This window comes from Numida meleagris, chromosome 1 (genome assembly GCF_002078875.1).
Source record: "Numida meleagris isolate 19003 breed g44 Domestic line chromosome 1, NumMel1.0, whole genome shotgun sequence".
Taxonomy (NCBI): domain Eukaryota; kingdom Metazoa; phylum Chordata; class Aves; order Galliformes; family Numididae; genus Numida; species Numida meleagris.
In genome coordinates this window covers 136161040-136187730 of record NC_034409.1, presented here as the reverse complement: position 1 = coordinate 136187730, position 26691 = coordinate 136161040, and the positions used below count along the sequence as shown (strand labels likewise).

The window sequence follows — 26691 nt, the reverse complement described above, 5'->3', positions numbered from 1 at the left end:
ATTCAAGATCTACAGTAAATTATGTAATAAATGTAACATGGTAATAAATTATTATAAATATCTATATCTTAGAAATTGAACTATCTTAAAAATACCAAATTTTCAATCTTTTCCAGTTTGCAGGCTGCCTAAAAATGTAAGCAGAACAAGTTCCAGCCTTCTACCAATTGCTGACTCACAGTTATGTTTATCTGAGCCCTTAAAAGTAGTTCACAAATCCCAGTGGGTCATCTGTGGATCTTCAGTTTCAAAGACTGAAGTGATCAGGATGCTCTCACTCTTCATTTCACAATTAAAGACACAATTTCATTCAGCAATTCTAGAAAGAATTATTGCTGTATGCAATTATTAGTGAGAGCAGCACATTCTGATTCAATGTGTGACTGGCATGCATCTCTTTCATAGGGTGTTTCTAACTCATTTTAATGGTTTCAAATTTCTCTGCTTTCCTTTTGCATCTGATAAGCCCCTATGCCGACTTCTTCCAAACACGCAAGTAACATATTTTTCCTAACTATAGGAGAAACACTACAACCTCCCAAATTCCTAACCTTTTAGGTACCAAAACAGATTATGTTTCACTTTTAGTTCTAAATTACAAAAAATCACAGATCAGGAAGAGATTTCCACCAACTCTTAAATCAGGAAAAAACATCTGTCACTCTAGATATTACTTAACAATAAAATATTCATTTGAAGATACGAGGGGAAAGCACACAGATAAATAAGGGCGTGTTAAAAAACCCAGGCAAGCATTCAACATAAATCAAATCAATATGTAAATTTGTGTTTGATTGGGAATCCTGCATTTGCCATGTAAGACCCCAGCAGGGATTAGAGAGCAGCTATGATTAATGAGTTTACATGCCTCTAAATTCCAATTAAAAATCTCCAAATACAAATGTACCACTGGGATCCAAGCAGATTCATCCAATTGTGGATTCTGGGACATGCTTTTGGGTTGGTTTTTTTTGTGGTTTTTTTTTTTTGTAAATATAGACCCCCGGGACCCAATAACTTGATATATGATATGCAAAGGTAAACTGATTTTAGTTAGTCATTCTCTTAAACTGCTGATAATTTTCCTTTGTGTTGGAGAAGCATTACTACCTCCAAAAATAAAACTCTCCAAATGGATGGCAAATGGATTTAATGGAAAGGAGAAAATGGCAAAGCCCTCCAGTACTGCCTGGTACAAATTTGGAATTGGTCTGGAGAAGCAATACCAGCTTAAGTAGAGTTAAAAATGAGATCCATCATTGGCATATATTTGCTTTGTTACAAGAACATGTCTCAGTTAAAGTTTCTTATTATACCAAAAGAAAAAACTAGCTTTAGATCAGGTGATATATAAATGACATACCAAAGGAAGTCAGAACTTTGTTGACACTTAAAATACTTAAAACTGCCGATAATCTTAAAAGTAACAGACGTTGTATTTAAAATACAGTGGATCACCACAGAAGTCAGGAAGAAATGTTTTCCCTCCTGCCAAGCACTTTCCAGTAATCTAGATTTTTAGAGAGACAGATTTAATTTTCTTCCAAGCAATGCTTGAAGTGGGATATTCTGAGGTCAGAAATTGCTTGGGCATAGACATCTTTGATTCCAGCCCTCTGCTATCATAAGGCATTTGGAAAAGTATCAAGCCTCAAAAAAAAAAACAAAAAAAAAAAAAACCAACAATCCATTATTGCCCTTGGCTTGACTTTTTGAAAGGATTTTCCTCAAAAGGTCATTGAAGAAAAGTCCAGTGGCGACTACTGTAACTAACTCCAGAAGGCTCTTCCTCACAGACTGCTGGAAACTGGGAGGATGTACCCTGAACATCTCTCAGAGACACTCTGAACCCCTTCGCTTTGCCTCGGAAAAGGGAGTTTTGGTCAGGAGGAGAATCCTGTGCTACACACACCTTTGGAATGACTCAGATTTCATACTCTTAATCTGATTACTATTCCATTGCTGGTACAAATTGTCTCATTTTCTCTCATGCTCTTGGATACTCCTGGGTTTTTCTTTTTGTTCTTCTTGCTGCTTTTCTTTCTCTTTATTATTATTTTTTCCCCAGGAACACATTTTAGTTGCAAAAGCAAGGGCTGATCCTCAGCTCGGTTTTGTACCTTTCCCTCAATGAAGTAGTAACATGCCTGGAACCACAACATTCTAGATTAATTAAGCTAATCATCTTTCATAAAGCTTGGAGGTCGTTCAGCAATCACTGACATTATATCTTAGCAAAATAAAGTTAGTATACCAATTCTGAGTAGGGCTGTAGCATAATCTGGCAAAAAAACTTTGGAAGAAGGTAAGGAATGTTCAATAATATATGACGGCACACATTTCAAGCTCTCTGATGACTTGAGCTGGGAATACAGCGGGACATGTTCAAAACGGGTGGATTTTACTTATTTATTCAGATCTTGTGGGCTTTTATTATTTATTTATTATTATTTGGTTTGGCTGAGTTTATCTCTACGCTAGATTTCTGTTATCAGCGACAAAATGCCACCTTCCTAGACTGACTGAAATTTCAACTTACTACTGAAATATATTGTTGTTTTTTTTTTTTCTCTTAGGCAATATTTCTTTCTCCAGACAGACTGACTATAAACTGCTCTTTAAAGATTTCAGAAGCATCTTCATAATTCAATTCTGATGCTTCAGAAGAAATGATTATGCTCCAGATAGCAACTATGCCTTTCTGAAGATGAGTTCTGAAAACAAATCACCTATTGCAGATGTCTTCAGAACAGCTGGCCCAACAATGATATCACTTTGTGTAGTTCTCAAAAATCTCCTCAGACAGTTAGAAACGATGTTTCTCACTATGCTTTTGAAGCAATTACAAAAACCATCATTAAGCCCTATTTCCTAATGTTGTGTATCGCCCTTTCTTGCAAAAAAAAAGGCTCCACTTATGGTCAAACAACATTAGAAGCAAACATCACTTAATTTACAGGCTGTTAGCTGTGCAAATCCCACCTGACCCTACATGCATATGGCAGTGTGTGAACGAAAGAGAGTGAAGGGCACAGAGATCAACTTATTCTCTCTCATACCAGGCACTTACAACCGTGAACTCACAGGTACTGACTGTGGAGCAGGGGAACACCCTCCCACTGAACTTCTAATTGAAGGAGCTTCTTATGACGACTCACTGGGCATTGTGGAAACCCAAGCAGAATCACTACATACCTTGACCAAGCCCCAGAGCTTAAGGAGGGCACAGGGATGTTTAGGAAGATGTTCCCTTCTCCTCAACAGTCACAGCCTTCCAGCAAGGGGAAAGATAACCTACACTTTCCTTTTTGGATGTCCCAGCAGTCAGAACTAGGACGTACTTGCAGAGGAGGGGAGTGTCTGCCCTCCAAACACCATTAACACGGCAATGTGTGTACCTACCAATGAATTTATAGTATGTATCACCTCATACTATTTAATACATAAGGTACATATTTTTGGCTTCTAAAAATAAAGATGCACTGTGTTATAAGTCCCAATTTTTGTCTGGATTTGATATTACAAAGAGAATTCTTTGGTACTGCTGTCAAAACAAATGAAGCAAAACACAATTTACAGACTTACACTGATCCAGACTGATGATAAATATGAAACATTCTGTGTCCTCTCTTGGATGTTATGTGTTTACAAAGGCGTTGGTGATTTTGTTATTACACTAGACTTGGTTGATTGTGACATTTTTCTTGAAAGATGATCAAAGATTACTTCCAGCTAATAGTCAAACCCAATAGATATTAATAACGAATGCAAGAGCCCAGTGTTTAGAAAGAAGTGTGACAACAGGCTGGGGATAGCAATGCATCACATTCTTGTGTATTCATTTTTTTCAACTTTTGAACAGTCAACAAAAGAAGTGATTGGCAACAAATATTAAATCAAATAGGAACAAAGGCAGCCCTTGAAACTATAATGAATATGCAGCTCTTTCTGAGGGGAGAGAGTGCTGAAAGCAATGAGATTTCATGAAATAAGGGCTATGGCTTAAGCTGTAATGAAACAATAAATACATTCTTCATGAATATGAAAAGATATTTCCAATTTTTCATTGTCAGGTGTTGGCTCTTATATTACTGCAATCTGCCAACCAGCACTATGGGGTTTAAACAAAATAGAAGAGATAAGACTGCAGATTTTTTAATATAACATTAAGTGAAAAAAATCATCATTTTTTATCTTACCTCCTACCTTTTGAGTATGTGACAGATAAAACATGTTTCAGAAAGGGATAACCACTACTAGAATGGCAGCTGCTTGCTTATTTATGTCTTGTTCTGGGAGTACTTCCATAGGATGCTTGAATGCATGTGACACCTGATTTCAAATAAGTCAACTTTCCATCACGAGAAAACTAAGCCGCATAAAGAGACTTGGCATCCGTTAATAAGAATTTTTCTATCTTTTTCCTCTGGATCTTTAGGACTCTATGGCTGTGAAATAACTTATGTAGTAAGCCACCCTATAAATGAAGGTGGACTATTACAATTACCTTTTATTTCAAGGAACATAAATATCACATTGATACGTGTATGAAAGCAAATGTCACATCTGGAACATCAAATATGACTTTCTACTTTTTTAATGTCTTAGTGCCTCTCCCTTTTCCTCCCACCAACCTTTGCTGCGTACCTATTTCTTTCCCACTTCTTTTCTTCACCTTCCTTTTAGTTCTTTTGTCTTCTCTCTGACTCCTCGTTTCCTCTTTCTAAATCCCCTGTTCCATAATATTATTTATTATTCTCAGTCATTTTATACTTCCTCCAATCTTCCTTCTCTGAATCATCCCTTATCTGCTGCCTGCTTTTCTCCCCACTCCCGCCCCACACACAAGCTTATTATCACTCCAGTCTTTAATCTGCACCTCATTCCCATCTGTTCTTTATCTCCACGTTGTCCATCTTATCCCTTTGCAGACAGACCATGTTGTTTTTTTGCTGCCCACATAAGAAAGAAGGAGCCTTTTAGCTGGCCTGCTTTTCTTCATTTCACCGTGTCTTTCTCACACCGCATCCCACTTCATAGTGAAAGTTAATAACAACTTTAAAATATTTTCATCAAAAATAAAAAAATACAGTTCTGAACCTGTTAAAAAGAAGACAAGGCTGTTTTGCTTTTATGCAAGGTGCCAAAGATAAAGTCTTCCCTTTGTTGTCTCTATTTTGTCCTGCTGCTGTTCCTGACGTGCCAAAGAACTTACATATCTCAACAGCCTGTACGCTTACATCTTTTAAAAATACCTCATAGGAGCTATTGATGAGAAGAAACAATAAACATTATCCAGAGAAGAGAGTCTACTGGACTGGTAAAGAACTGGGAAATTATTGATGTAAAATAAACAGAGCACCAAGGAGATATTTTATAAAGCTATTTTTGTTTTAGATGAAGTTTTAGTTAAATTCTGCTAAATGATTTCAATTCCAAAAAAGTCCCCAGTATGCTTTGGATCACTTCCTGGAGCCTGACTAAATAGAAATGACTCTTAATCCTAACAAAATCTTCTACTTAGGCAAGATCTTGCAAGGTCTTGCACCTGGGTTGTGGTTCCCCTCCTCCATTAATGCAAGCTGGGGGATGTAAGGATTGAGCACAGCCCTGCTGAAAAGGACTTGGGGGCACTGGTGGATGGGAAGCTGGACATGAGCCAGCAATGTGCCCTCACAGCCCAGAAAGCCAACCATACCCTGCGCTGCATCAAAAGAAGCGTGGCCAGCAGGGTGATCCTGCCCCTCTACTCTGCGCTGGTGATACCTCACCTGGAGTACTGCATCCAGGTGTGGAGTCTTCAGTGCAGGAGAGATGTGGACCTGTTGGAGTGTGTCCAGAGGACGGCCACAAAAATGATCCAAGGGATGGAACATCTCTCCTACAAAGACAGGCTGAAAGAGCTCGGGCTGTTCAGCCTGGGGAAGAGAGGGCTCCAGGGAGACCTGATAGTGGCCTTTCAGTACCTAAAGGTGGGCTATAAGAAGGAAGGAGATAGACTCTTCAGAAGGGTCTGTTGTGACAGGACAAGGGAAAATGGTTTCAAACTTAAAGAGGGGAGGTTTAAACTGGATATAAGAAAAGAGTTTTTTACAATAAGGGCAGTGAGGCACTGGCACAGGTTGCCCAGAGAGGTGGTGAATGCCCTGTCCCTGGAGACACTCAAGGTCAGACTGGACAGGGCTCTGAGCACCCTGATCCAGCTGTAGGTGTCCCTGTTCACTGCAGGAGAGTTGGACTAGATGGCCTTTAAGGGTCCCTTCCAGCTCAAAGGATTCTCTGATTGTCTGATTCTATCAAGATTGTGGCACAAATGACCAGAAGAAGCCTACCTTCCACTTTGGTGGTTTCTTTGACTCTGGAAGAAAATGATGGGGAAGAATTCAAGGGTAGAGATCCAGGCATATTTGAAGACGCCAAACTCTTTAAACAAATCACTGAAGAGATTTTAAAGAATCAGCATTTCAGTAATTTTAACTTAGTAATTTTAAAACAAGCTTGGACGGGGCAGTTTCCTAGTTTTCTGCTGTTCAGGGAGCAATAGGAGCGGTAGAATTACAAAAAGGTTTTCTGCAGAAGCTGAGTATGGTTGCAGCTGATGTATTTAGGCTTAGATACTAAGAGCAAAGTAGGCTTTTCTTTAAGGCAGGTTTGGATATCATTTCTTGCAACATTGTTTTGCTGTAGCTTTCCAGTCTATGTTTTGAAAATTTTGTTGTACATAAAAACATAAAATACATGGAACTTGGCATCCTGGCTTGTTGAAAGAATATGTGTATTTCTTTGCTAACAATTTCTTAAGAACCTATTATCAGAACAAACTAAAATACATGAAACAAGGTTCAATTTTTGATGTTTCAGCTTCAGATACAGATGAAGTGAAGTTCTTCATGTTTCATGGTGTTTTGTTGCAATATATAGGTATAATCATTTGGAAATCTGCAACTGTGCAGCCACAGTACAATACGAAGGGAAAGGTATTAGTTAAAAAATCATAGTTTGCTGTTCTTGTAAAATGTAAGACCTTTCATTTCTTTTGGTATAGGTTCTTTCATTTCTAATCAGACAAGAATCAAGGTTTATTTTTAATTCTCTTCCTTTTTTTTTTCTAGCAGAAGAATATAGAATTTCATTGCGTAACTTAAAAATGATAAATATTTTATTAATATTTAAAAATCTTATATCAATTTTTGTGTTTTTTTCATCCTGATAAAAACTGACCTTTAATTAATAATGGCTGTAAAAAAAGTAGCATTTGTGGCCAATACTGAACTTGCTTTTTTTTCCAGCAGATTCTATTTTAGAGATGATCAATTAAGCTGTTGAGTTTGTATCTCCTTAATATTCTATACTGGTAATAGCTTCCAAAATGTTTGTTAAGGTTGATTCTTATGATGAATGTCAATAGATGCTAAGCTGAAGAACTTGTTCCCTAAGTGCGTAGTTTTGCATTGTGGAGAAAGTTTCAAGCACTGACACAGGCAGTTATCACCTGATGTGACAACATGATGGTACAGTAAGCCACAATACCTAGCCTTCCACTAGATGTCTATGAGCCTTGAGATCCTGTGACAAAAATGAAATTAACTCCTGTCACTTCAATAAGGAATAAGCAGAGAGATATTCAAAAAATACATAAATATTAGAAGTCCCTGAAGGCTAACGAACCAGTTTCCTTTAGCTGAAATGACAGTGTCAGCCAAGAAACCCGAGGAATCAGTGTCTGTTTCTCTCTCCAAAGCAATTAGTCAATCAGTGCTTTTAAAGATCTGTGAAACAATCTGTCCTATTTCATACGTCTGTACAAGAATTACTTTAAAGTGATAAGGTTACTGCACCAAAGTCTGGCAAAGAGTTTTACAATAGGGTTGTATGCTGCTAAGAGTCACCAGTGGAATGCTAAGAAATGTCAACTGTAATTAAAACGAATCGTTTTCAAATATATTGCAGGCTTTCAAAATAGTGAGGATTGCTTTTTACATTAGGAATTTTAAATGCCGTGAGCATGGACTTTTTAAAAATGTTTTTTAATGTGTTTTTTTTTTCCTTCTGTGGGAGGAAGAGTTTTTTCTTTTTCTTTTTGCAATACCATTTTGGAAGATGTTTATTCATTATGGCAGTTGCATCAAAAATCACTGAGCTGCATTGTTCCTTCTCTAAACTTGTCACAGTTCTTATTAAGGTTGCATTTTGGGACTGTCCCTGAATGTAATTCTGAGTGCATGGCATGGAATATGTTTTAAAGATTTGTGAGATGCTTTGCCAACTATCTATTTACTGAAAAGTGACATTTTGAAGTACTGAACTGAAATTGTGTTCAGCTTTTGGCAAGTAGTGTTGGAAGGATCAAATATAGAAGTTTGCACACGAGTAAAACTTTCTTCTAATATAAAGCATTTAAATATATCAGATTAATTTAATTGATGGTGATATTTTGATTTTAATCATCAAAGATGGTTATTTTCACTGTGAAAAAAAAATAAATTAGTTACTGTCCTTAGCTCAATACCAACCTGTACAAGAAGCATTTTTCAACATCCAACAGATTCGAATCAAGAAAGCTTTAACATGCAGGTACTACGAATTTTTACTCTCTTATGGAGTAAAAATAAATCCATAAGAGAGTAAAAATTACTCTCTTTACGTTAGACCACCAATGACATTTTTACCTGACTAGTGTGGCTCTCCCTATGTCTTTGAATCGATGAACCCGCTGTAGTGCTGGCTGACAATCTTGAATATTCATTTTCCTCCGGTACACCTAAAGAAGAACAATAATAATTTGTTTTGTAACCTGACATTTATGCATTGGTTGATTTCAGCACAAGATTCAGAAGACTTTCACATATTTTACTACAAAAGAATGATAAATGTCACACATTTGCCTGGGTATTTACTTCTTATATGCTTATGAAAGCTGGAAAGGTTATTGTTTATCGAGTATAAACAGTATAATAAGTACGTATGTTGGTTTACAGAAATTGCACTGGAAGAGCCTACAAATGGCACATTACCTACATGACACTGGCTAGGGATTCCTCCTGCAGTTTGGAAATCCCTAGCTCCTCTTCCCCTGGTTCCTTTTCATCACAGAAGCAATGCAGAAGGAATGGAAAATGGACTCAAGGTCTGTTCTCACATTAATGTCTCTAGTCATGTGGGGAGTCAGTAGCTCCAGGTTTTACAACTTCATCTCCTCAGTATTACAGGGCTTTTCTGTGTAATTGTTGTACTTATTGTGCACTCTCCATTTGGGAAATAGATGACCAAAATTTAGAAATGTAAAAACCAGTCATCCAGTGTGAAAGAGCCAGGCACACCCTCCGGCATCAAAAGAAACAAGCACCTCTGTGCAGTGACCGCAGAGCGAGGCTCACAGCCGGTGCTTCCCATTGCTTCTGCTGGAGTGAGAAGACCACTCCCACAGCACTGTCAACAGATCTGGGAGATCGGATCAAGGGAAGCAAAGGCAGAAACAGAAATACAGTGAGCCCACGATAGGCATTATTAAGCTCCTCACAAACTCACACCACAGACACCATGGAAGGTCTGGGACCTGGCAATTTTATTATTGCTCAGTATAGCATTTATTCCAAATTTTTATATTTGTATGGCATCCATATACAGCAAATCACTATTCCTTCTTTCGCCAGAGTTGGCCCTCAGGAGAAGAGGATTAATCCCGTCAGGAGACAGTGTAAATTGAATTGTTCTCAGCAGATTACCAACTGCAAATGGATCTAATCTGAATTTGGGTAGGACTAGATGACTTGCAAAGGTCCTTTCCAACCAAAACTGTTCTATGATTCTATCAACAGTCAGATTCAACTAGGTATCTACCTTTTCGGTGGCTAAAACTAGAGAAAGTGAATCTGTGCCTTGATAGCTAATTAGTGAGATAAACAAAAATGAGGTGAACCCCACTCTTTGCATATTATACTCAACATACACAGAACTGTAATGGAAACAATTCAAAAGTTCAAATGCAATGAATCATAAACTAGTTATGAGATTATACTGTACTACTCATAGTTCAGTTTCATGTTCCTGTTCAGTTTCTTGTTCAATCATGAAACTAGCATAGAAATACATGATGAAACTTCTTCCAAACCTCTATTTTCTGTATTAAAAATGCTTATTTTTTGATAAAAGTGTTAAATCTTATATGGTTAGTGATGTATGATTTAACTCATGCAAATAAAAGTTGCACGAATTATTTCATAAAATAACCTGATTTTGTGAGAGAAACAGAACAAGAGTTTTAAAGAGAATGAACGATCCTTATTCCTTTCTCACTTCTAGTTTCCCCCTTTTACTGGTGCATCTCCATAGCTTTGTGGCTAAGAACTGATGCTTTTTTGTATTGTTCTTCTGAATGGAGCTTGTGTAAACTATTCCCAAATGTTTATCTTCTTCTACAGCTTCAAATCACCTGGACTTTCTTTAGACACATACAAGCAGTGAAATGGCCAAAGCCCTGATTGCAGCTCTGGAGCTAGAACAAATCTGGTGAGGATCCAGCCTTTCAGATCTACCCGAAGCAGAGAGGACATCTGAGCATGTTCTTTCAATGCTTTGAGCAATGCTTTGTTTCAAGGTGAGGTTCTTTCTTTTTGAAGCTAGTCCATGAGGTATTATGTATATACTGGAAAGTGATGTTCACATTCTCCAGTATACTAGGTTTCTCAAATATGCATTGCCACTATTCCTTTCTTACATTTACCAAAGTCAGTAAACAACTCCTACCCTACAACATTAAATTTGCCCTGAGTAAGAACACATATTTTTAGTAAAATGAAAAGCTTGAAGTAAATGGTTTTCTTTGAGATTTCCCTCCAAAAATCTGTTTTTGTCAACACAATTCTTTTTTTTTTACAATAATAAAAAATTAACCACATTTTAATGCAGAATGCCTTTTAATGTTATGTGTTCTTAATTTAACTTGAATAAAAAATATATTGTAAATTATTTGCACAATTATAGGTACTTGTAAATGAATGAAAAATTTCCTAGACCAGTAGCATGCTTTTGAAAAAGATACTGCTTTTGCACCATATCAATACGCTTAAGGATCTATGGTGCATGATAGCCTTGAGCTAAGAATATCAGTGATTTTCTATTTCTATGAAAAGCACTTTGATAAGCTGTCTTATCAAATAAATAAAGTTTCCATGTACCGCAACAGCATGTCAACACAGACCAAGCAGAGGTTTAGAGGAATTTGGAAAGATAAATGGAGTAGCTGATTGCACTCTAAAAGTTTTCCTTTACGTGCACCTAAGTAAATATTTGGATACCACAGTTGTGCACTGAATAAGACCTTGCTTAATTCAGCACAAGGTTGGAAGCATCAGTTTAGCAGGGGAAGAACTACAAGAACACAGGTTAATGAGAAGTACAGGCAGGAGCATGAATTGTGCCGTCAGGAGTGGGCTTTCTTTAAACTATTCTCAAGTTATCCACAGTAAGTGTTCATGCCTGTGTCACAGGGACAATCTGTAAGGTTGTCTGCTGTGACACCTCTCCCATTCTGTGATTTCCTAGGCTGATGAGAACTCATTGCCTACTGTGCTAAGATCAAGTGGTAAGTTCCAGTATACCATACAGCAGACTGCAGCCCACAGATGACCTGCTTAGAGAAAACGGCCACCTTCTTGGCAGCTAAAGTTAGGTGAGATTCATTCCCTCACCAGAATAATGCACAGGGCTCTTAATGAAGCAGTCAGGTTCTTGACAGCTGATCAGCATGAACTATACAGTGACTCCATTCACATGCATCTCCACACAACAAACAGTGGGCCTCAGATGTAGCTGAAGAGAAGAGGAACAAGCAGCAAAGAGGGACAGCAGAGTGACAATGGAGCTGGATGCTTGGCGTAGTGCAAAGTGCACGCCTGTGTGCCCACTGGGCATGATGCAGCACATTCAGTCTCCCGTGGTCCAAACAGGCAGTGTCATCTACCCAGAATCAACTCTAGATTTCAGTTGGATCACAGTGGGTAAGTACCTCAACAGCACTCCACTGTGGGTAAAAAATTGATGTATACCTGAGGAATTTCTTCCTTTCACTAACCAAAGGTTCAGTCACCTCAACTGCTTTATTAGTTGTCGTGTTTAATCATTTCACATGATAATTAAACACTACTCTATATCCCATTAAGTACAAGGTGGAAATAAATAATAATGAATTTCACAACATTTTTAACTGCTGTGTCTGAGTATTTCCCACTTTGGTGTTTTGAGAGATTTAGGATCACAGATTTGAGCACTGTAACACAAAAGATTATTATAGGCTTTCTGATTACTCTTTGTGTTTGGACAAGACAATAGTTTAAAAAAAAGGTTTCTTTTGGAATAGAAGTCTGGTGAATTTGGAAGTTTTGTAGAAGACAAGTCACACGTTCACAATACAGAGTTGCAGAAAGCTGTTACTAATAATATTATAGACAAAAAGAAGAAGAGGATTACATTATATAAAATGAAAAAGAAACTTCTACCAAAATTCCTGGCTAACAGCAGTGCCAGAAATTAAAGACAGCTTCTTAGAGCAACACAGCATTAATCTGTTTGGAAGCTGAGCTAGCCAGTATGTAGTTGCTTAGTAATGGTTTTCTAAAGAATCATCAGGTTAGACATAAGATTAACATCTCGGTCAAGATGATTATTCTTATGACCATAGTGACTTATGCTTCAGAGAAATGGTGCTGACACTTTGCTTCATTCTTAACAGCCAAAGACCGGTCATATTTAAGAAATAGCTTTCTATACTAACTTGTGAGATGTTGCACAAATCTAGGTTTTCATTCTAAGAGAGAAAAATAAATTATACAGTTCCACTGTGTAGCAATGGGAAGCAAATTATTTTATGCTCACAAGTTTTGTAATCTCAGCATCAACTAATTAATAACACATTTCAAGTTTTAGTCACTGAAAAGTTAGAGGGATCATGTATACAGTAATAAAAATGAGAAAGTATTTTACAGGAAAATATCTCCTGGAACATTCAAAAATCAAAGAATCGTAGAATCACAGAATCACAGGAGTTGGAAGGGATCTCAAGAGATCATCGAGTCCAATCCCCCTGGTACCCTACAATAGGCCTAGAGGTATCCAAAAAGACATGGATTTCAAAATCAAGATGTTGAAGTTGAATCCTGAAAGTATTTTTACTTTTAAGAAAGGTGTTTTTCAACTCATGTAATCCAAATACACTGAAAATTTTGTTTTGTTAATTCTTTCAATTATTGTTAATGCTATCTCGAAAAGCAGAATTCTATACCACAAATTTTTTTTTTTTCATTTTGGTCTTTTGTGTCAGGGTAAAACTAAAGCTTATAACATTTGTACAACACCCTGATAGGCAAAATGTAGATTTGAACCTTAAAATACCACAAATAATGTTAATTCCTTGCCCAGTGGGATACTGAGAGACCTAAAAGGACTTTTTTTTCTGCTCACTGTATACAGTGAATGCCAAAATCATTCCTTATGAAAGCTGCGTCAAAATTAGCAACCTTCCATTGAAAGTTTGAGTTTGATGAAGTGGTGTTTCCCAATGGAAAAAAATACCTTACTGGAAAATTCCACTGCACAACATTACATCTTTATGATTAAACTTTCCATTTACATATAGTTTTAAAAGAATTTGTTTATGCATAATAGGTGCAGTGTGTTATCGATATGAATAGCCCTGGCTACTAGTGGTGGCAAACACACTAATAAAAAACTTCACACAATTATAAGCACTCATCTCACCTACCAGTTGGCCTTCTACTCAAGCAACGACCGTTTATTTCAGTAACTGCGATCATTTGCTAACTTAACTATAATCATCACAAATTATAAACATAAAGCATCACTTCATTTCTAAGCTGAAAGAAATGCAGCTCTTGTGATTAAAATCCCAGTTAAGGGATCTGGGGATAAAATGATTGCTCTTATTAAAAAAAACCTGATCTCCCACAGGTCCCATTAGGACATCAGTATATATGATTAAAATCCTACATAGAAAGGAATCAAAGTCTTGGTCTACCCACAGATTTTGTGTTAATATAACAGTTTGACTGTTATACATTTGGAAAATACACTCCCTCCTCCCTAAATTGTTGTATTGATGCAAATGGGGACACAGTTATAATGGACAAAGATGCCTTTTTATTCTATTACAGTGTGTTCCCAGTTCCACACAGGAATGAATGCACCTCTACACTCCTATAACTTCTCAAACTGGATGAACTTTCTCCTTTGATTATCAGAAAGAGCATGAAGAATTATTTTGGCCAACAACTGCAGAATGAATTTTGCTGGAAAAAAAAGTGAATTATTTAATTTTGAAATGCTTCATTTCAAGTAATAAAGCTTGATTTTTTCATTTCAAAACCAGCATATTTTTTAAGCAAAGCATAGCTGGAACATAAAATGAAATACTTCTGATAAACTTGATTTTTCAGTTCAAACCTATGGATATTAAACAGCTCCAGCTTTTGAATTTTTTTAAGGATAGTATATTTGGGAAACAAAATGTAGTATTTCACTTAGTATATTATCCCTTTGATTTTTCCAGTTTCATTCTCAAGCTACCAGTTATATTCTATATGATGTGTACCTCCACCCTTAGCATTAAAAGCAATACAACTGCTCTATTTAGGCAAACCATATTTAGATTTAAGGTTTTGGTAGGAAGATAGCTGTATGCAGCGCCACACATATATTTACACATCTGCTTCTCCACATCCCACCAAAATTAATATTCTTTTTGTCTCATTTTATATTCATATTTATGTAATCATATTTTCTGATTCTCCGTAATACAGATGTTATATCCTTAGCATTATGCTTATAGGACCTTGAAAGATTTCATTTGGTCATTGTTCTTGCACCATTTTGATAATTTTGTTGGAATTACACACAATTTGCCATTCACTAGGAACGCAATAGCACCAGTGGGAGATTCTGGTTTTCCATTTTCTCTTCCATTTTTATTGATCATAGAATCAGAAGCCTCAAATCTCAGTTCTCCTTAGGCTATTTACAGACTTAGAGCTGAGGTAATTACAACTTCCTCAAAAGAAGCTGTTTTATTTTTTTCACATTCAGCTTTCATTGCAGATGGGCTTATCAGTTCATACATACAAAGTTAAGCCAGTTCCAGAAACAGAGATATTTCACAACTCAGGAGATTCCAGCTTGACTGTATCTTTAAAAGCTCATTGAAAGGCGCACTTCAGCAATTTTATGTTAGAAGAGATTTGGGATTAAAAAATGCTTACCATTTGATACCGAATTTCCATTTTCAGCAGTCACAGAACTGGACAGTGGATTAGAAGACTGAGTTCCATGGTTATTTGCATTTTTATCCTGGGTTTCTGATCCAGTATCCGACGCATTTGGATCTTCTCTGCTCCTCAAGTTCAGGTTAGTTTCAGCACCTGCCACAGAGAAAAGGCTTGTCAGCTTCCTATTTGCTAGTGGCTTTCACACAGAAATAGACACAATTAACTCTGAGAAACCAAATTACTTTATCAAATCAATTTCATTAATCACTCAGTTCACTAGACCAGTGATAAATGTGGAAGGTTCAAGTAAATTACTTTTGCAGGGTTTTTCTATTTATTTATTTTTTGCCAGTGTTCCACCTGTAGCCATTTAAAGTTTATGAAATTGAACGCTTTAACAAAATTTTATTTGTACTGTTTCTCTTCACACATACATCAGCTGATAAAACCCCACAGGTTTGTACTGCCTCTATTTTAGGTTCTATTCGATGTCACAGAAGTTCATATACTGCTGTCATCACATTAGGTCATAACAATAACAGCTAAAACGTGGCTTTATTGTTTTCTTTCATTTCCTCCCTCGAAACATGAGACAGCCTTTAACACAAAACCATAAGTACCAACAATCCTACCAGCAAGGTCTCCCCACGGGCACTATTTTCCCTGCCTCAGGGTTTTCCAGCCATCAATTGCCACTTTCTATAACATTCTGGATTTTTAAGTCATTGCTTCTAGTTAAATTTCTTCAAGATATCACAAGGAGCCCTGGTCCTGGAATAGATCACAGGCTGCATACAGTGCATGAGTATTTCCCCAAAGAGGAGGGCAAAATTCTCTTCTTTCCTCCTTGACTGAGGGCTGAGAGGACTGGGAGACAAGACCAGGAATGGTCTCACTGCACTTCCAGCATCCCAGGTGATCCCTACTTTGCCCTTGTGTGGCAGGCCTGGTGAGATTGCTTTAAGTGGTGGTGAACACATATGCACTGTTTCCTTGTCGTAATGAGGTTTCCTTCAGAGAAAACCCAGGTGAACGCTGTTCTCTCTCTGGCTAACTCCATTTCAGCTCCCCTAACTCCCTCTACCCACTGGGAGCTGGCATTAGTTGCAAGTCTGATGCATAGTGGCTCATCTTGGTACAGAGGCCCTCATTTAGCACCCTAGAATGGAAATATCTCCTCTGACAGTCCTCAAAGAGATTGCTTTTGAGTGGGTCTTCTTAAGCTTTGTCATAATAAGAGCAACAACTAATGGAGGTCAAAAGACTAGCAATTAAAACCAGTGTTACAGCATTCACTCATACACCAGTGACATTCTCAGCTCTCCCAAAGACGCAATATATACTTGTAAGCATTAAGCACATAAGCATTTTTCAAGGGAGAGGTAAAAAACGTCTTCACCATATAACAGATACTTTTCCTGCAGATTTTCAAACTTAATGTTGAGTGCATGGTCAACTTTCATCTTCATGCCTAAACTGAAAAAAACCAACCGTTGAGTTCCAAAGTACCAACATTTTTTTAAAAAAACTGAATTAATGAAATGAAAACTATACTTCCATTTTGGTTGACTTGAAATGTTTCCTTTCATTGAAAAGGGCTTTCTTAGTTGCGTTTAGCTTTCAGTTATCTAATACTGAATCTTTCTTAACATTTCCTTTTCTAACAAAAAAGCTGTCTTGCAAAGTCAAAAAGTTCATTTCCAAGCTGTCAGAATAAAACATTTCAATGTTTTTTTTAATTCCCTTTCTTGCCCTCATTCCCTGATCCTGACTTGTTGCCAGATCTGACTGGAGTATTTTGGTGGTGCTGTTTTATAAACTGCATATTTAGGCAAATGCACTGAAAAAATTAGGCCACCTCTACCCCCAGTAAGTGATTTGGGGCAGGCAGCAGAACTGGAGTCTGAGCTAGAAAGCGCACGCAGCACAATTATAAGAGCATGCCTGATTTAGCTTTTGTGCAAGCAAGTTGACTGAAAAATGCGTCTTTGCAGCTCGTATTTAATTTGTCTGAAAAGGAAATGTCACTTTCAGATGTTAATAGTCAGTGCACTTGCCTATAGATCATAATCCACCTACATAATTATTGTGCCACCTTTTACATAAAGAGTCTCAGAGGAAGTGGCTGGGATCCTTATTTTTCTTGATATCCAAAAGATTTATTGATTTGCCTGACATCTGCAATTCATTTGACTGTGCAAGTGGAAAGACATTTTCTTGCATTCCTACTCTGTAGAAGTCTTTTGTTTCATGGGTACATTGTTATCTTTTCACAGAATTCATGAAGGGCTCTTGGAAAAAAAAAAGTTATCATTTCTCCTTTGTACTATACAGAGCATTGTGGATAGTTACTATTGAGCGAAAATCTCATCATAAACTGGCAGAAACAAGTAGTGGATAAACAGAATACCTTTTGGGACAGCTATTTAGATAGATATCTGTTATCCCATTTGCTCTATTCAGTCACTGTAACAAATGCACATCTTTAATTACTTAATCACAGAATCATGAAATCATAGAATCATAGAATGGCTTAGGTTGGAGGAGACCTTAAAGATCATCTAGCTCCAACCCCCTACCATGGGCAGGGTTGCCAGCCACCAGATCAGGCTGCCCAGGATTCCATCCAACCTGGCCTTGAATCCCACCAGAAACGGGGCATCCACAAAGTCTCTGGGCATCCTGTGCCAGTGGATGCCTCACCATCCTCTAAGTAAAAAATTTCTTCCTAACATCTAAATCTCCCCTCTTTTAGTTTGAAGCCATTCCCCCTTGTTCTATCACTGTCAAACTGTCTAAAAAGTCACTCCCCCTGCTGCTTGTAAGTTCCCTTCAAATACTGGAAGGCCACAATTAGATCTCCTCAGAGCCTTCTCTTCTCCAACCTAAAAAATAGAAGGCTATAATAATATTTGCAGTGCCTTATTTCCTTAATCTTGTGGGCAGGAGACAAGTCCATATTCTGTTTCAAAGTAATCTGGATCTTATAAAGGTGATCGTACTGATTTTCTATATATAGGCATCTGCAGCTCCTTGTTGGAGCAGAGACGTAAATCTCTGGGAAAAGTGTAAACACATATGTTGGCTAACTTCTAAAAGACTCCTGGAGAGACTGGAGTTTATCCCTAGCAAATAAGTACTGTTTATTTATTTTGGAATTTGTGTAAAATGGGTGAGTTTCTTGAGAAAATCTCTTCTATAGACAGGATAACAAGAGGATGCTTTAGTCAGGTGTAACCAGGGTACTGTCCAGCACTGCAGAACTTACATAGGATCACTGGGCAATCCAGGCTGGAACTGCACTCCCTGTGATTTTACCTCCTGCTGTGGGGTGTCCCTTTTTGCTGCCTCCCCAGTACCTAAAACATTTATTGAGCATAAAAAATGCATCTCCTGACTTCTTGTCACAACACTTCTGTTCCACATAGCATAGCATTGCAAAGCGATATCTTAGACAGGAATGCTGCAGATAACTGTAAAAGATATAGGGAAGTACACTGATAACACTGAAGACTTGTTGGAAAATTCCCCAATTCTAATTTTTATCCATCAAAAACTCATCTGAAATTCACTTCACCCTCATGTTTCTCAGTCAGAAGTTTGGATTTTTCTCCACACAAAGTCTACCTCCCCCTGCTGCCATGAACCCCTACAGAAGCAACAGTGCACAGATCTCTCATTCCTTATCAACTTTCTGGAACTATCACAAATACTTTAGGAGAGAAGAAAAGAAGAAACTATGGTTCCTGCAGTTGCACATCTTTACCAACCCAAGCTTTTTGTGCACACTTGCACTCAGTTGTTCTCACTAGATGTACGGATGATCTACCAGAAGTTTCCACTAGTTTTTTTTAATTTTTTTTTTTTTTTTAGCAACAGCATTTTAACAGTTGCCAGACAGTAATGAATGTTATTTGAAGAGTCATCCATGCCTACTTGTGAGACACTAGCTACAGAGAGGTATCAGCTGTAAGAGCATGGTGGGAGTTCATGATTATAAAAGGAATATAAGCTCCAAGTGAAAATGTACAGATCGTTTGCAATTACGAGTAGCATTTGGACTATTATTTTGGCAAACTCAATTTGCCAAAAAGATATCTCTGACTCAGTCAAATTCTGCTCTGACTAATTTTGCAGTTAATGAAAATGTATGGACAATAAGGATGTATATGGATTGGGGGCAGAATTTGTCCCTCAGTTGCAGAATAGTTAACAACTGGAAGCAAAGTCATGTACTGTGCTTTTAATCTCAGTACGACAAATGAAAGTGCAAGAATTATTCCCTTACAAGCAAGCTCTGTATTCCAGTAATCCCAAATGGGATAACTTTGTGTCAGAAGACCAAATTAAACTCTTTTAATTGAGCTCCAAATAAATGAGTTCCAAACATCATAATACAAAGCTCTTTGTTTCTCAAGCATAAAATGTAGGATTCCAAACACTACTGTTATTTCATAAGTAGTATTTAGGCTGAATTAATGGTGTTATCACCAAATTATAAAATGAACTAGTGTAGGCTCTATTCAGATGACAGACTAAAGTGCAATACTGAAACATTCTGAGGAACTATTAATTTTGTAAGGAAACTATATATTTAGCCTGTTTAATAAAATCTAAAGCAAAGTATAAATCAATGATTTATATCAGCATTTAGGTGGAACCACCATAGACTCTTTTTGCAGCAAGACAGGAGAAACAGAATGTTATCAAAAACCCAGCAGTAGCTCACCTGATTGAATTGTAATTTACTTTTCTGACAATGCCTCCTTTTTCTTCCCTTCTTACTTTAAAAACAGGCACATCCATAGCAAATCTGTCCCTTTATGCTCTTTTTTCCAAATACTTCTTTTAACATTTAGTGCTCATTTACAGTCTGACTGAAAACTCATTAATAACAACAGAAGGCCTCCACTGCTTCCAGTGGGTTTTGGATCAGATTCATGCTTACCTTGGATGTTTTGTGCAGCACTGCCAGAGCTCTGAGCGATTCATGATACAGGGTAAATACAGAGAGACTCCTAGTTTTTCTGTCCTGGTAATTTAAATGTGTTCACAACTGTTCTCTGGCCCTGAGGCAAATGGTAAGAGACCCATGTCTATGCTATTAAACATACTTGTCCTCCACAGCAGAGAGACCGCATCCAAGCTGTCTGCTGGGAATAGTTCCTGGCCAGTGCCATTTCCTGAACCATGCCCAGATCTGCCTGGAAGGGGGCCAGTCTGCCAGCTCCAAAACCATGCCAGGGACTGCTTGAACATTTTGGCTGCCCGGATGATTGAGTTGCCATACCCTGACATTGGCTCATCTACGAAAATAAACACAGCCCTCTGCCTTGACTAGTTACTGCAATCAGAAATGAATGGTCAATATGGAATGAATGGTCCAACTCAGGAGAAAAAAAAAAAAAGAATAGAACAGTCAAAAAAAATGAACCTCAAACAGGATGGGGCTAGTGGACCACTGAACAACTGCACAGTCTTTGCTGAAGTCATATGTAGAAGCTTTGTCTTCACTTGTGCTAGGCCAGTCTCTAATGATATAGGGAAGGCAAGTTTCCTTAGTCTTGCTCTAAGGTAAACAGAAGTCATATGACATACAACGGGTGTATACCCTTCTTAATCTGATTTGACACACATCTGGATCATTCTTTCACAGCATACGTTTCATTTCATTAATTAAACAGAGAGCACAGGCTATGTTCCCAAACAAGGAATTCCTGTGTCACTGGCTAAGGTAGATATATCTCAGTCCTAACACAGAAACAACTTTTGTCCTAGTCCACAAACAATCAGTCCCACAAAATAAAATCCACAAATATTTTAGAAAAAGCTTAATAACTTTTCCACAAAAGAACTCAACCTACAAAAATATGTAAGATATATTATGGAAAGAAGTATATGAAAAAAAGGAGGAAATAGTTCCTCTTCTTATCATTTAATATCTATAATAAATCCCAAAATAATATCAAACATAATTTCTTAATTAATGAAAACCATGCATTCCTGCAAGCAATAATCAATATTTAGCTATACATATCAAGATAGTCAGATAGATAGATAGATAGTTATTTGCAACTGTGAAATCCAGAAAACACTGTATTCTGGTAGGTACATTCATTTACTACTAAAGAAGCTTTTTGTTCCTGGGCTACCAGAGAATCTAAAAGCTAAATAGCTTCATTTCCTTGAAAACTATGGCTAGCATCCAGAAATGAAAATTTCTAATCAAGCAGCTTGTCACTGTACACATGAATAAATGATAACCGATGGATCTCATTAACAAGCATATGAATGGCAAGAAGTTGCAGACAGAAGGGATTCCTGATCTATGCCCCCATTCTTTCCTGGAAGAGTCAGGAATATACCAAATTCTAGCAGTCAACCCTGAATATTTACTACATTTCCTGCTGTAACTGGACACTGTGCAGTGAGGGAAGATGATGACTGCTCAAATGACACAGATATCGTCTGATGAAGGATAAGGAGAGGGAGGTTACATAAGGAGAGGTTGTTTTATTTTGGCTCCAGTGTTTATCACTGTGTTCTGTTGCACCTTGGCAATTTCACTTGGCATTTCCTGTTTTGCTCTGACTTACTGCTGAGACATTCCTTGTCAGTGGAGTTTGCTAGCTACCCTCAGCACGTTGTCTTGGGTGTCCTTTTGCTGGATGAATGCATATTGCTTCAGATTAGTTCAGTTTACTCACATGAAGTCACACTGTGACCTGCTGTAGCATGACTGTTTACTTTGTCTGCTGAGAGCTGGAGGCAAGCAGATGCATCTTATTTGCTGAAAGAAATGGAGCAGGATGAAAACTGACAAGACAGGATTCCCCCAGCCTATTAGCGTGTACTGCCTGTCTCGCCCTCATAGCTGTGCTGCCGGCTGCCACTACAATAATTATTCATTGATTTATTTCATCTTGCAAAGCCTGCACTGCCAGCAGCAATTGTAGGATTTCCCCCCACAGTGATGCTCCCAGGACAGGCAGCGATAAATTTGTAGTGTTGCTTCCAGCATCCTTCTCTCTGAGGTAAGTGGAACTAGCAGAGGCATTAGAAGCCATTCCAGAATTCTCATTCTTAAACACAGCAGTTAAATACGGCAGGAGGGAAACAGATAATTCCTGCTTTGCTCTGAGAAGATGCATTTGTGGAAGGCCTCTATGAATTCTGGGAAGCAAAGAGAGTAGACACAAGGCATGAAGAACTTCAACTGACAAAACTCACACTGCTGGAGGTGAATCACAGAATCATTAAGGTTGGAAAAGAACACTAAGATCATCCAGCTGAACCGTCAGCTCATCCCCACCATGCCCACTGACCATGTCCCTCAGTGCCCCTCAGTGCCACATCCACACATGTCTTGAACACCTCCAGGGACGGTGACTCCTCCACCTCCCCGGGCAGCCTATGCCAGTGCCTCACCACTCTTTCTAAGAAGAAATTTCTCCTAATGTCCAAGCTGGTGAAGAGCTCTTCATCATCATCATCCATCTTCATCTTCAAGAACATCATGTGGGTGTGACACTGGTTAGTTAGAGCTCAGAACGTAAGGCTGGTAGTGAGAAGGAAGTTACTGAGGCAAATGCAGAAACCCCTAGATCTGAGTGAGCCCAAGACTTTTCTATAAACCACTTTACAACTATAGGAATAGCTGTTACAACTGTACACCTAGAAATGAAAATGCTCAGTTAAGTTTCTTCTGATTTCTTCTCTGATGGATTCATGGTGGTGGGAAGATAGTGCTTTACTTTTACACTGATAACAATCATTACAAGCTACAAAACTTTTGCTTTTCCCTTGAAATAATGTTAGAGACACCGCTGGGTCAGGCAAGCTTTCAGAGTTGGTGAGGGAGACAGTAAAAGTGCCTTCTGTTCCTGTTTGGAGGACTCTGGATTGTTTGAACTAGATTGGCTCTTAACATGAGTCAAAGAATATTGCTGCTGAAGGGGTGAAAATAGCCTTCTTAAATATTCATCACTGACAAAGAATATCTAGACAGATTGCCATCTCTCCTGCTTGATAGCCTCTGAACAAGAACTTGGAACATCTTTTTAATGCAGCAAGTGTGCTGGAGTCCAGCCAGGGTACACGTTTTAGAGAAGTGGGATTTCCTTCACCTCTTCTTCTCTAGGAACAGACCTCAGCAGAGACAGGCCTTTCTGAGGCTCCACCATGAACCACCGAGGGCAAGAAGGAAGGCAGCACTGCTTGAGACGACTTCCTGCCTTACGAGAAGCACCTCTTTCCTTCATGTTCCCTACTTTTTAAAGCCTAATATGGAAAAAACTAGCGGATTATATGTTGTAATAGTTTTGTTTACTGTTAGGTGTGTTGATTGGCTGACCAAAGAGTCTATTTCTTGTGTTTGTGTGGTTAATCAACTGCTGCCATCTGGAAAAAGAGATGGCAATTTGGTACGAAACACAGCTTCCCTTTTTTAAACTGTTTTCTTCTAACTAACATGGATGCAGCAGTCCTTTTTGAAGACAGACATTTAAGTATGTTTACTTTTGTGTGTGGTATCTCAGTAACAGAACAGCCATTACTGCTGGCTGTTGCTGCTGTTGGAAGGAATTATGTGATGAGACACTGTCTCAACCTTCCTCTCCTTCAAACGCAGTTGCAAATATGGTGAAAATAAATAAACAAAAAACCCCAAACAAACAAACAGACAGGGATTTGCCACAACCAACTGCATCACGTCGGTTCTATTTACTTTTCTCAGAGAATACTTCTACAGAGATTTTTCAGGATCTCTATTATATGAACTCTGGCACCAACAGCACCACAAAAGTCAGATGAATTGTTTGGCCAGGTCCTGAGGAAGAATCCAAGGAGTATTTCTGGATCATCTGTGCTGTCATCCTGCCCACCATACAGAGACAGCTATTCTGGAAAACCTCTTGGACAACATTTGCAATTCGTTTTGGAAGTGAGCTTAGCAAATAAGAATTGAATTTGGAGATATACATTTTGTTTGTTTTTAGGTTCATGCTGAAGGGATACAGTGATGGTCAATGACACCCCCATGATCCTCAAAGCAGGAACGTATGGGTATCGCAGATGTAGTGTGATAAGCATCCATACTGTGTACAAATATAGCCAACCTGTGGCTAAAAGCTATCACTACATTCTACTGATACAGTCAGCATCATTATACTGGAACCAGATCTTAAGGAAAGAGCTAGAAGAAATACTGAAATATTAAAATTCAGGGCTAACAATTTTTTCACTTTTTTTTCATTTAGAAGTTGCACCACAGAGATGATAAAATGCATTTTCACAGCTTTCATTTTAAAATAAAGCAAAAGTTCTACACAAGAGAGCCCTGAATCCAAACGCCTTTCTATGTTCCCATCCATTAGTGGGCCTGGGGAGAAGGCAGATACCCCAGATCATTGCTCCTACTTTCCAAAGCTGCTCCATTTCCAAACCTGTCCTACTCTCCGAACAGCACAGTGCAGTTGTGAGAAGAGAGCATGAGGGCCAGGGCACTCTCACATATAAGACCAGGGCTTTTTCGCACACTCTTTCCAGCTGCCTTCTCCTCCTTCTCCATCCAGACCCACAAAATGCCAATGCTGCAGCTGGAACACAACCCATTCGTGGGATTGTTTCATGGTGAGTTGTACAAGTCCCACCGAGAACTTTCAGCCATCAGTGAGGCATGCTGGAACTTGCACCATCACAAGGCATTGCTCTTGAACACCTAAGCCAGAAAGGTTAGATGCAGCTTGGTTTGTATGTAACAGGAACAAACGTTTCTGTGCAGAGACACCCCTGAATGACATCCCGACTACTGCTGAAATTCTTGAATTCAGCTGGGTCCAAAAAAAGTCAAAATGTTTCATTGTTAACATTTTCAGTATGAAAAAGTTCAGCATCTGTGACGCAAACCATTTCAATACTTTCCAAACACTTCTGAAACATTGGACATTGAAAGAATGTATCTCTGCACAGAATTTGAGAAAGCTTTATTTTCATTCCAAAACAAAAATAAATGTCATAGTCTTGCCACTTTCTGTGGAATGGAATTACTGCTCTCTACTGAGGCTCTGTGCAAAAGATGATTTAATGCTGAGATTGATGTAAATAAGTTAAAAGCATCTGAACAGAATTCCTCCCTCACGTTGAGAATGAGAGACTTTCATTAAAAGGTGTGTTCAAATTTCATTTTCTGCTATGTTCCAAATACCCACAGTCCTGCAAAAACAGGTGATATGATGTTTATTGCCAAACAGCCAATATTCTTGGTTGGTATCAGGAATTAAAGTGTGCTACAATTCAATTTTCTTGTTCTCTCAGCTATGACTAATGTTTCACATTAATGTACCTTCGGTTTACGACTAGTGACACACTTGTTCCCAAAGTTATTTGTGGTTCTCTATCTTGAATCACAAATAAAAAACATTGAAGATTGTTTAATATCTCAAGAAGCCCACGACACTGTGACACAACTTCCTGAATCTGCGCTGAATTTGAAACAATGATGTCACATCGGATAAGTGAAGAAAACACACTGCTATGAAAATAATAATCCTGGAAATCTCTACCTGAAGGACTGAAGTCACAATTATAGGTGGGATAGTATTAAAACCTATTGGCTTGAAATATTCTTAAGTTTAAGCAGTATGGTGTGGTTACTGTGCTCCAATATCGGATGGAATTAAGAGAAATGTAGTAAATCAAATCCAAGAGGAAAACAAGCAAACACATAAACAAACAAACAAACAAAACAAAACAAAACAACCACTTTGTATAAAAGGAATGCCTGCAGTTTTCATAAATGGGCCACTTAAAAGGAACAGCCAAGCTTGCTATTTCTCCTCAGCTTCCTTCCTGTTAAGCACTAGGTATGAACATGAGAGTCTACACTGAGTCAAACTGGTCCGTCAGCTCCAGGATCCTTATCTGTAGATAACTGTGGTATAAGATTGGATCAAAAAAACGAACTGATATTTCCTGGGTGATCCTGGGCGTGCACTTCCTTCTCCAACCCCTGTATGATTGAATACCAGCTTTGGAAGTGTGTGGAAGGGTGCTAAAGATTTGGTTTTATTTTCATTACAGGCACTTCAAATGCAAAATAAATATAATAAAAGTTTATGACAATATTCAATTTTTTTTTCCTGAACTATAAATTAGATTTGATTTGTTCAGTTCTAATAATTTTCAGGTAAAAACTGTCTATCACGATCACACACAATGCTTCATTTTCATGTCACAACAGAAAACCAAAGCAAATTACACGTTATATGATTTTAGGCTGTAGCAGTGAAATCAGGTAGGAAGGGAAATGCCCCAGTGAAAAAAAATAATAATTATCATAATAGAAAACCATAAATCTCTTCAGCAGGAAAAATATTTTCGTTTTCAGATTCTGAAATGGAGAATTATTCTTGGTATA

At 38.0% G+C, this 26691-nt stretch overlaps 1 protein-coding gene across 3 annotated transcripts in view; it reads right to left on the bottom strand.

The window, feature by feature from the left end:
* MYO16 (myosin XVI) overlaps positions 1-26691 on the bottom strand; it is a 363109-nt gene that overhangs the window by 10380 nt on the left and 326038 nt on the right. For all 3 annotated transcript variants that reach the window (XM_021415119.1, XM_021415129.1, XM_021415137.1), the window contains 2 exons: positions 15270-15428; positions 8670-8761 (listed from right to left, as the gene is read on the bottom strand). In XM_021415119.1, the coding sequence (XP_021270794.1) occupies positions 8670-8761; positions 15270-15428 (251 nt within the window). The remainder of the gene's footprint in view (positions 1-8669; positions 8762-15269; positions 15429-26691) is intronic.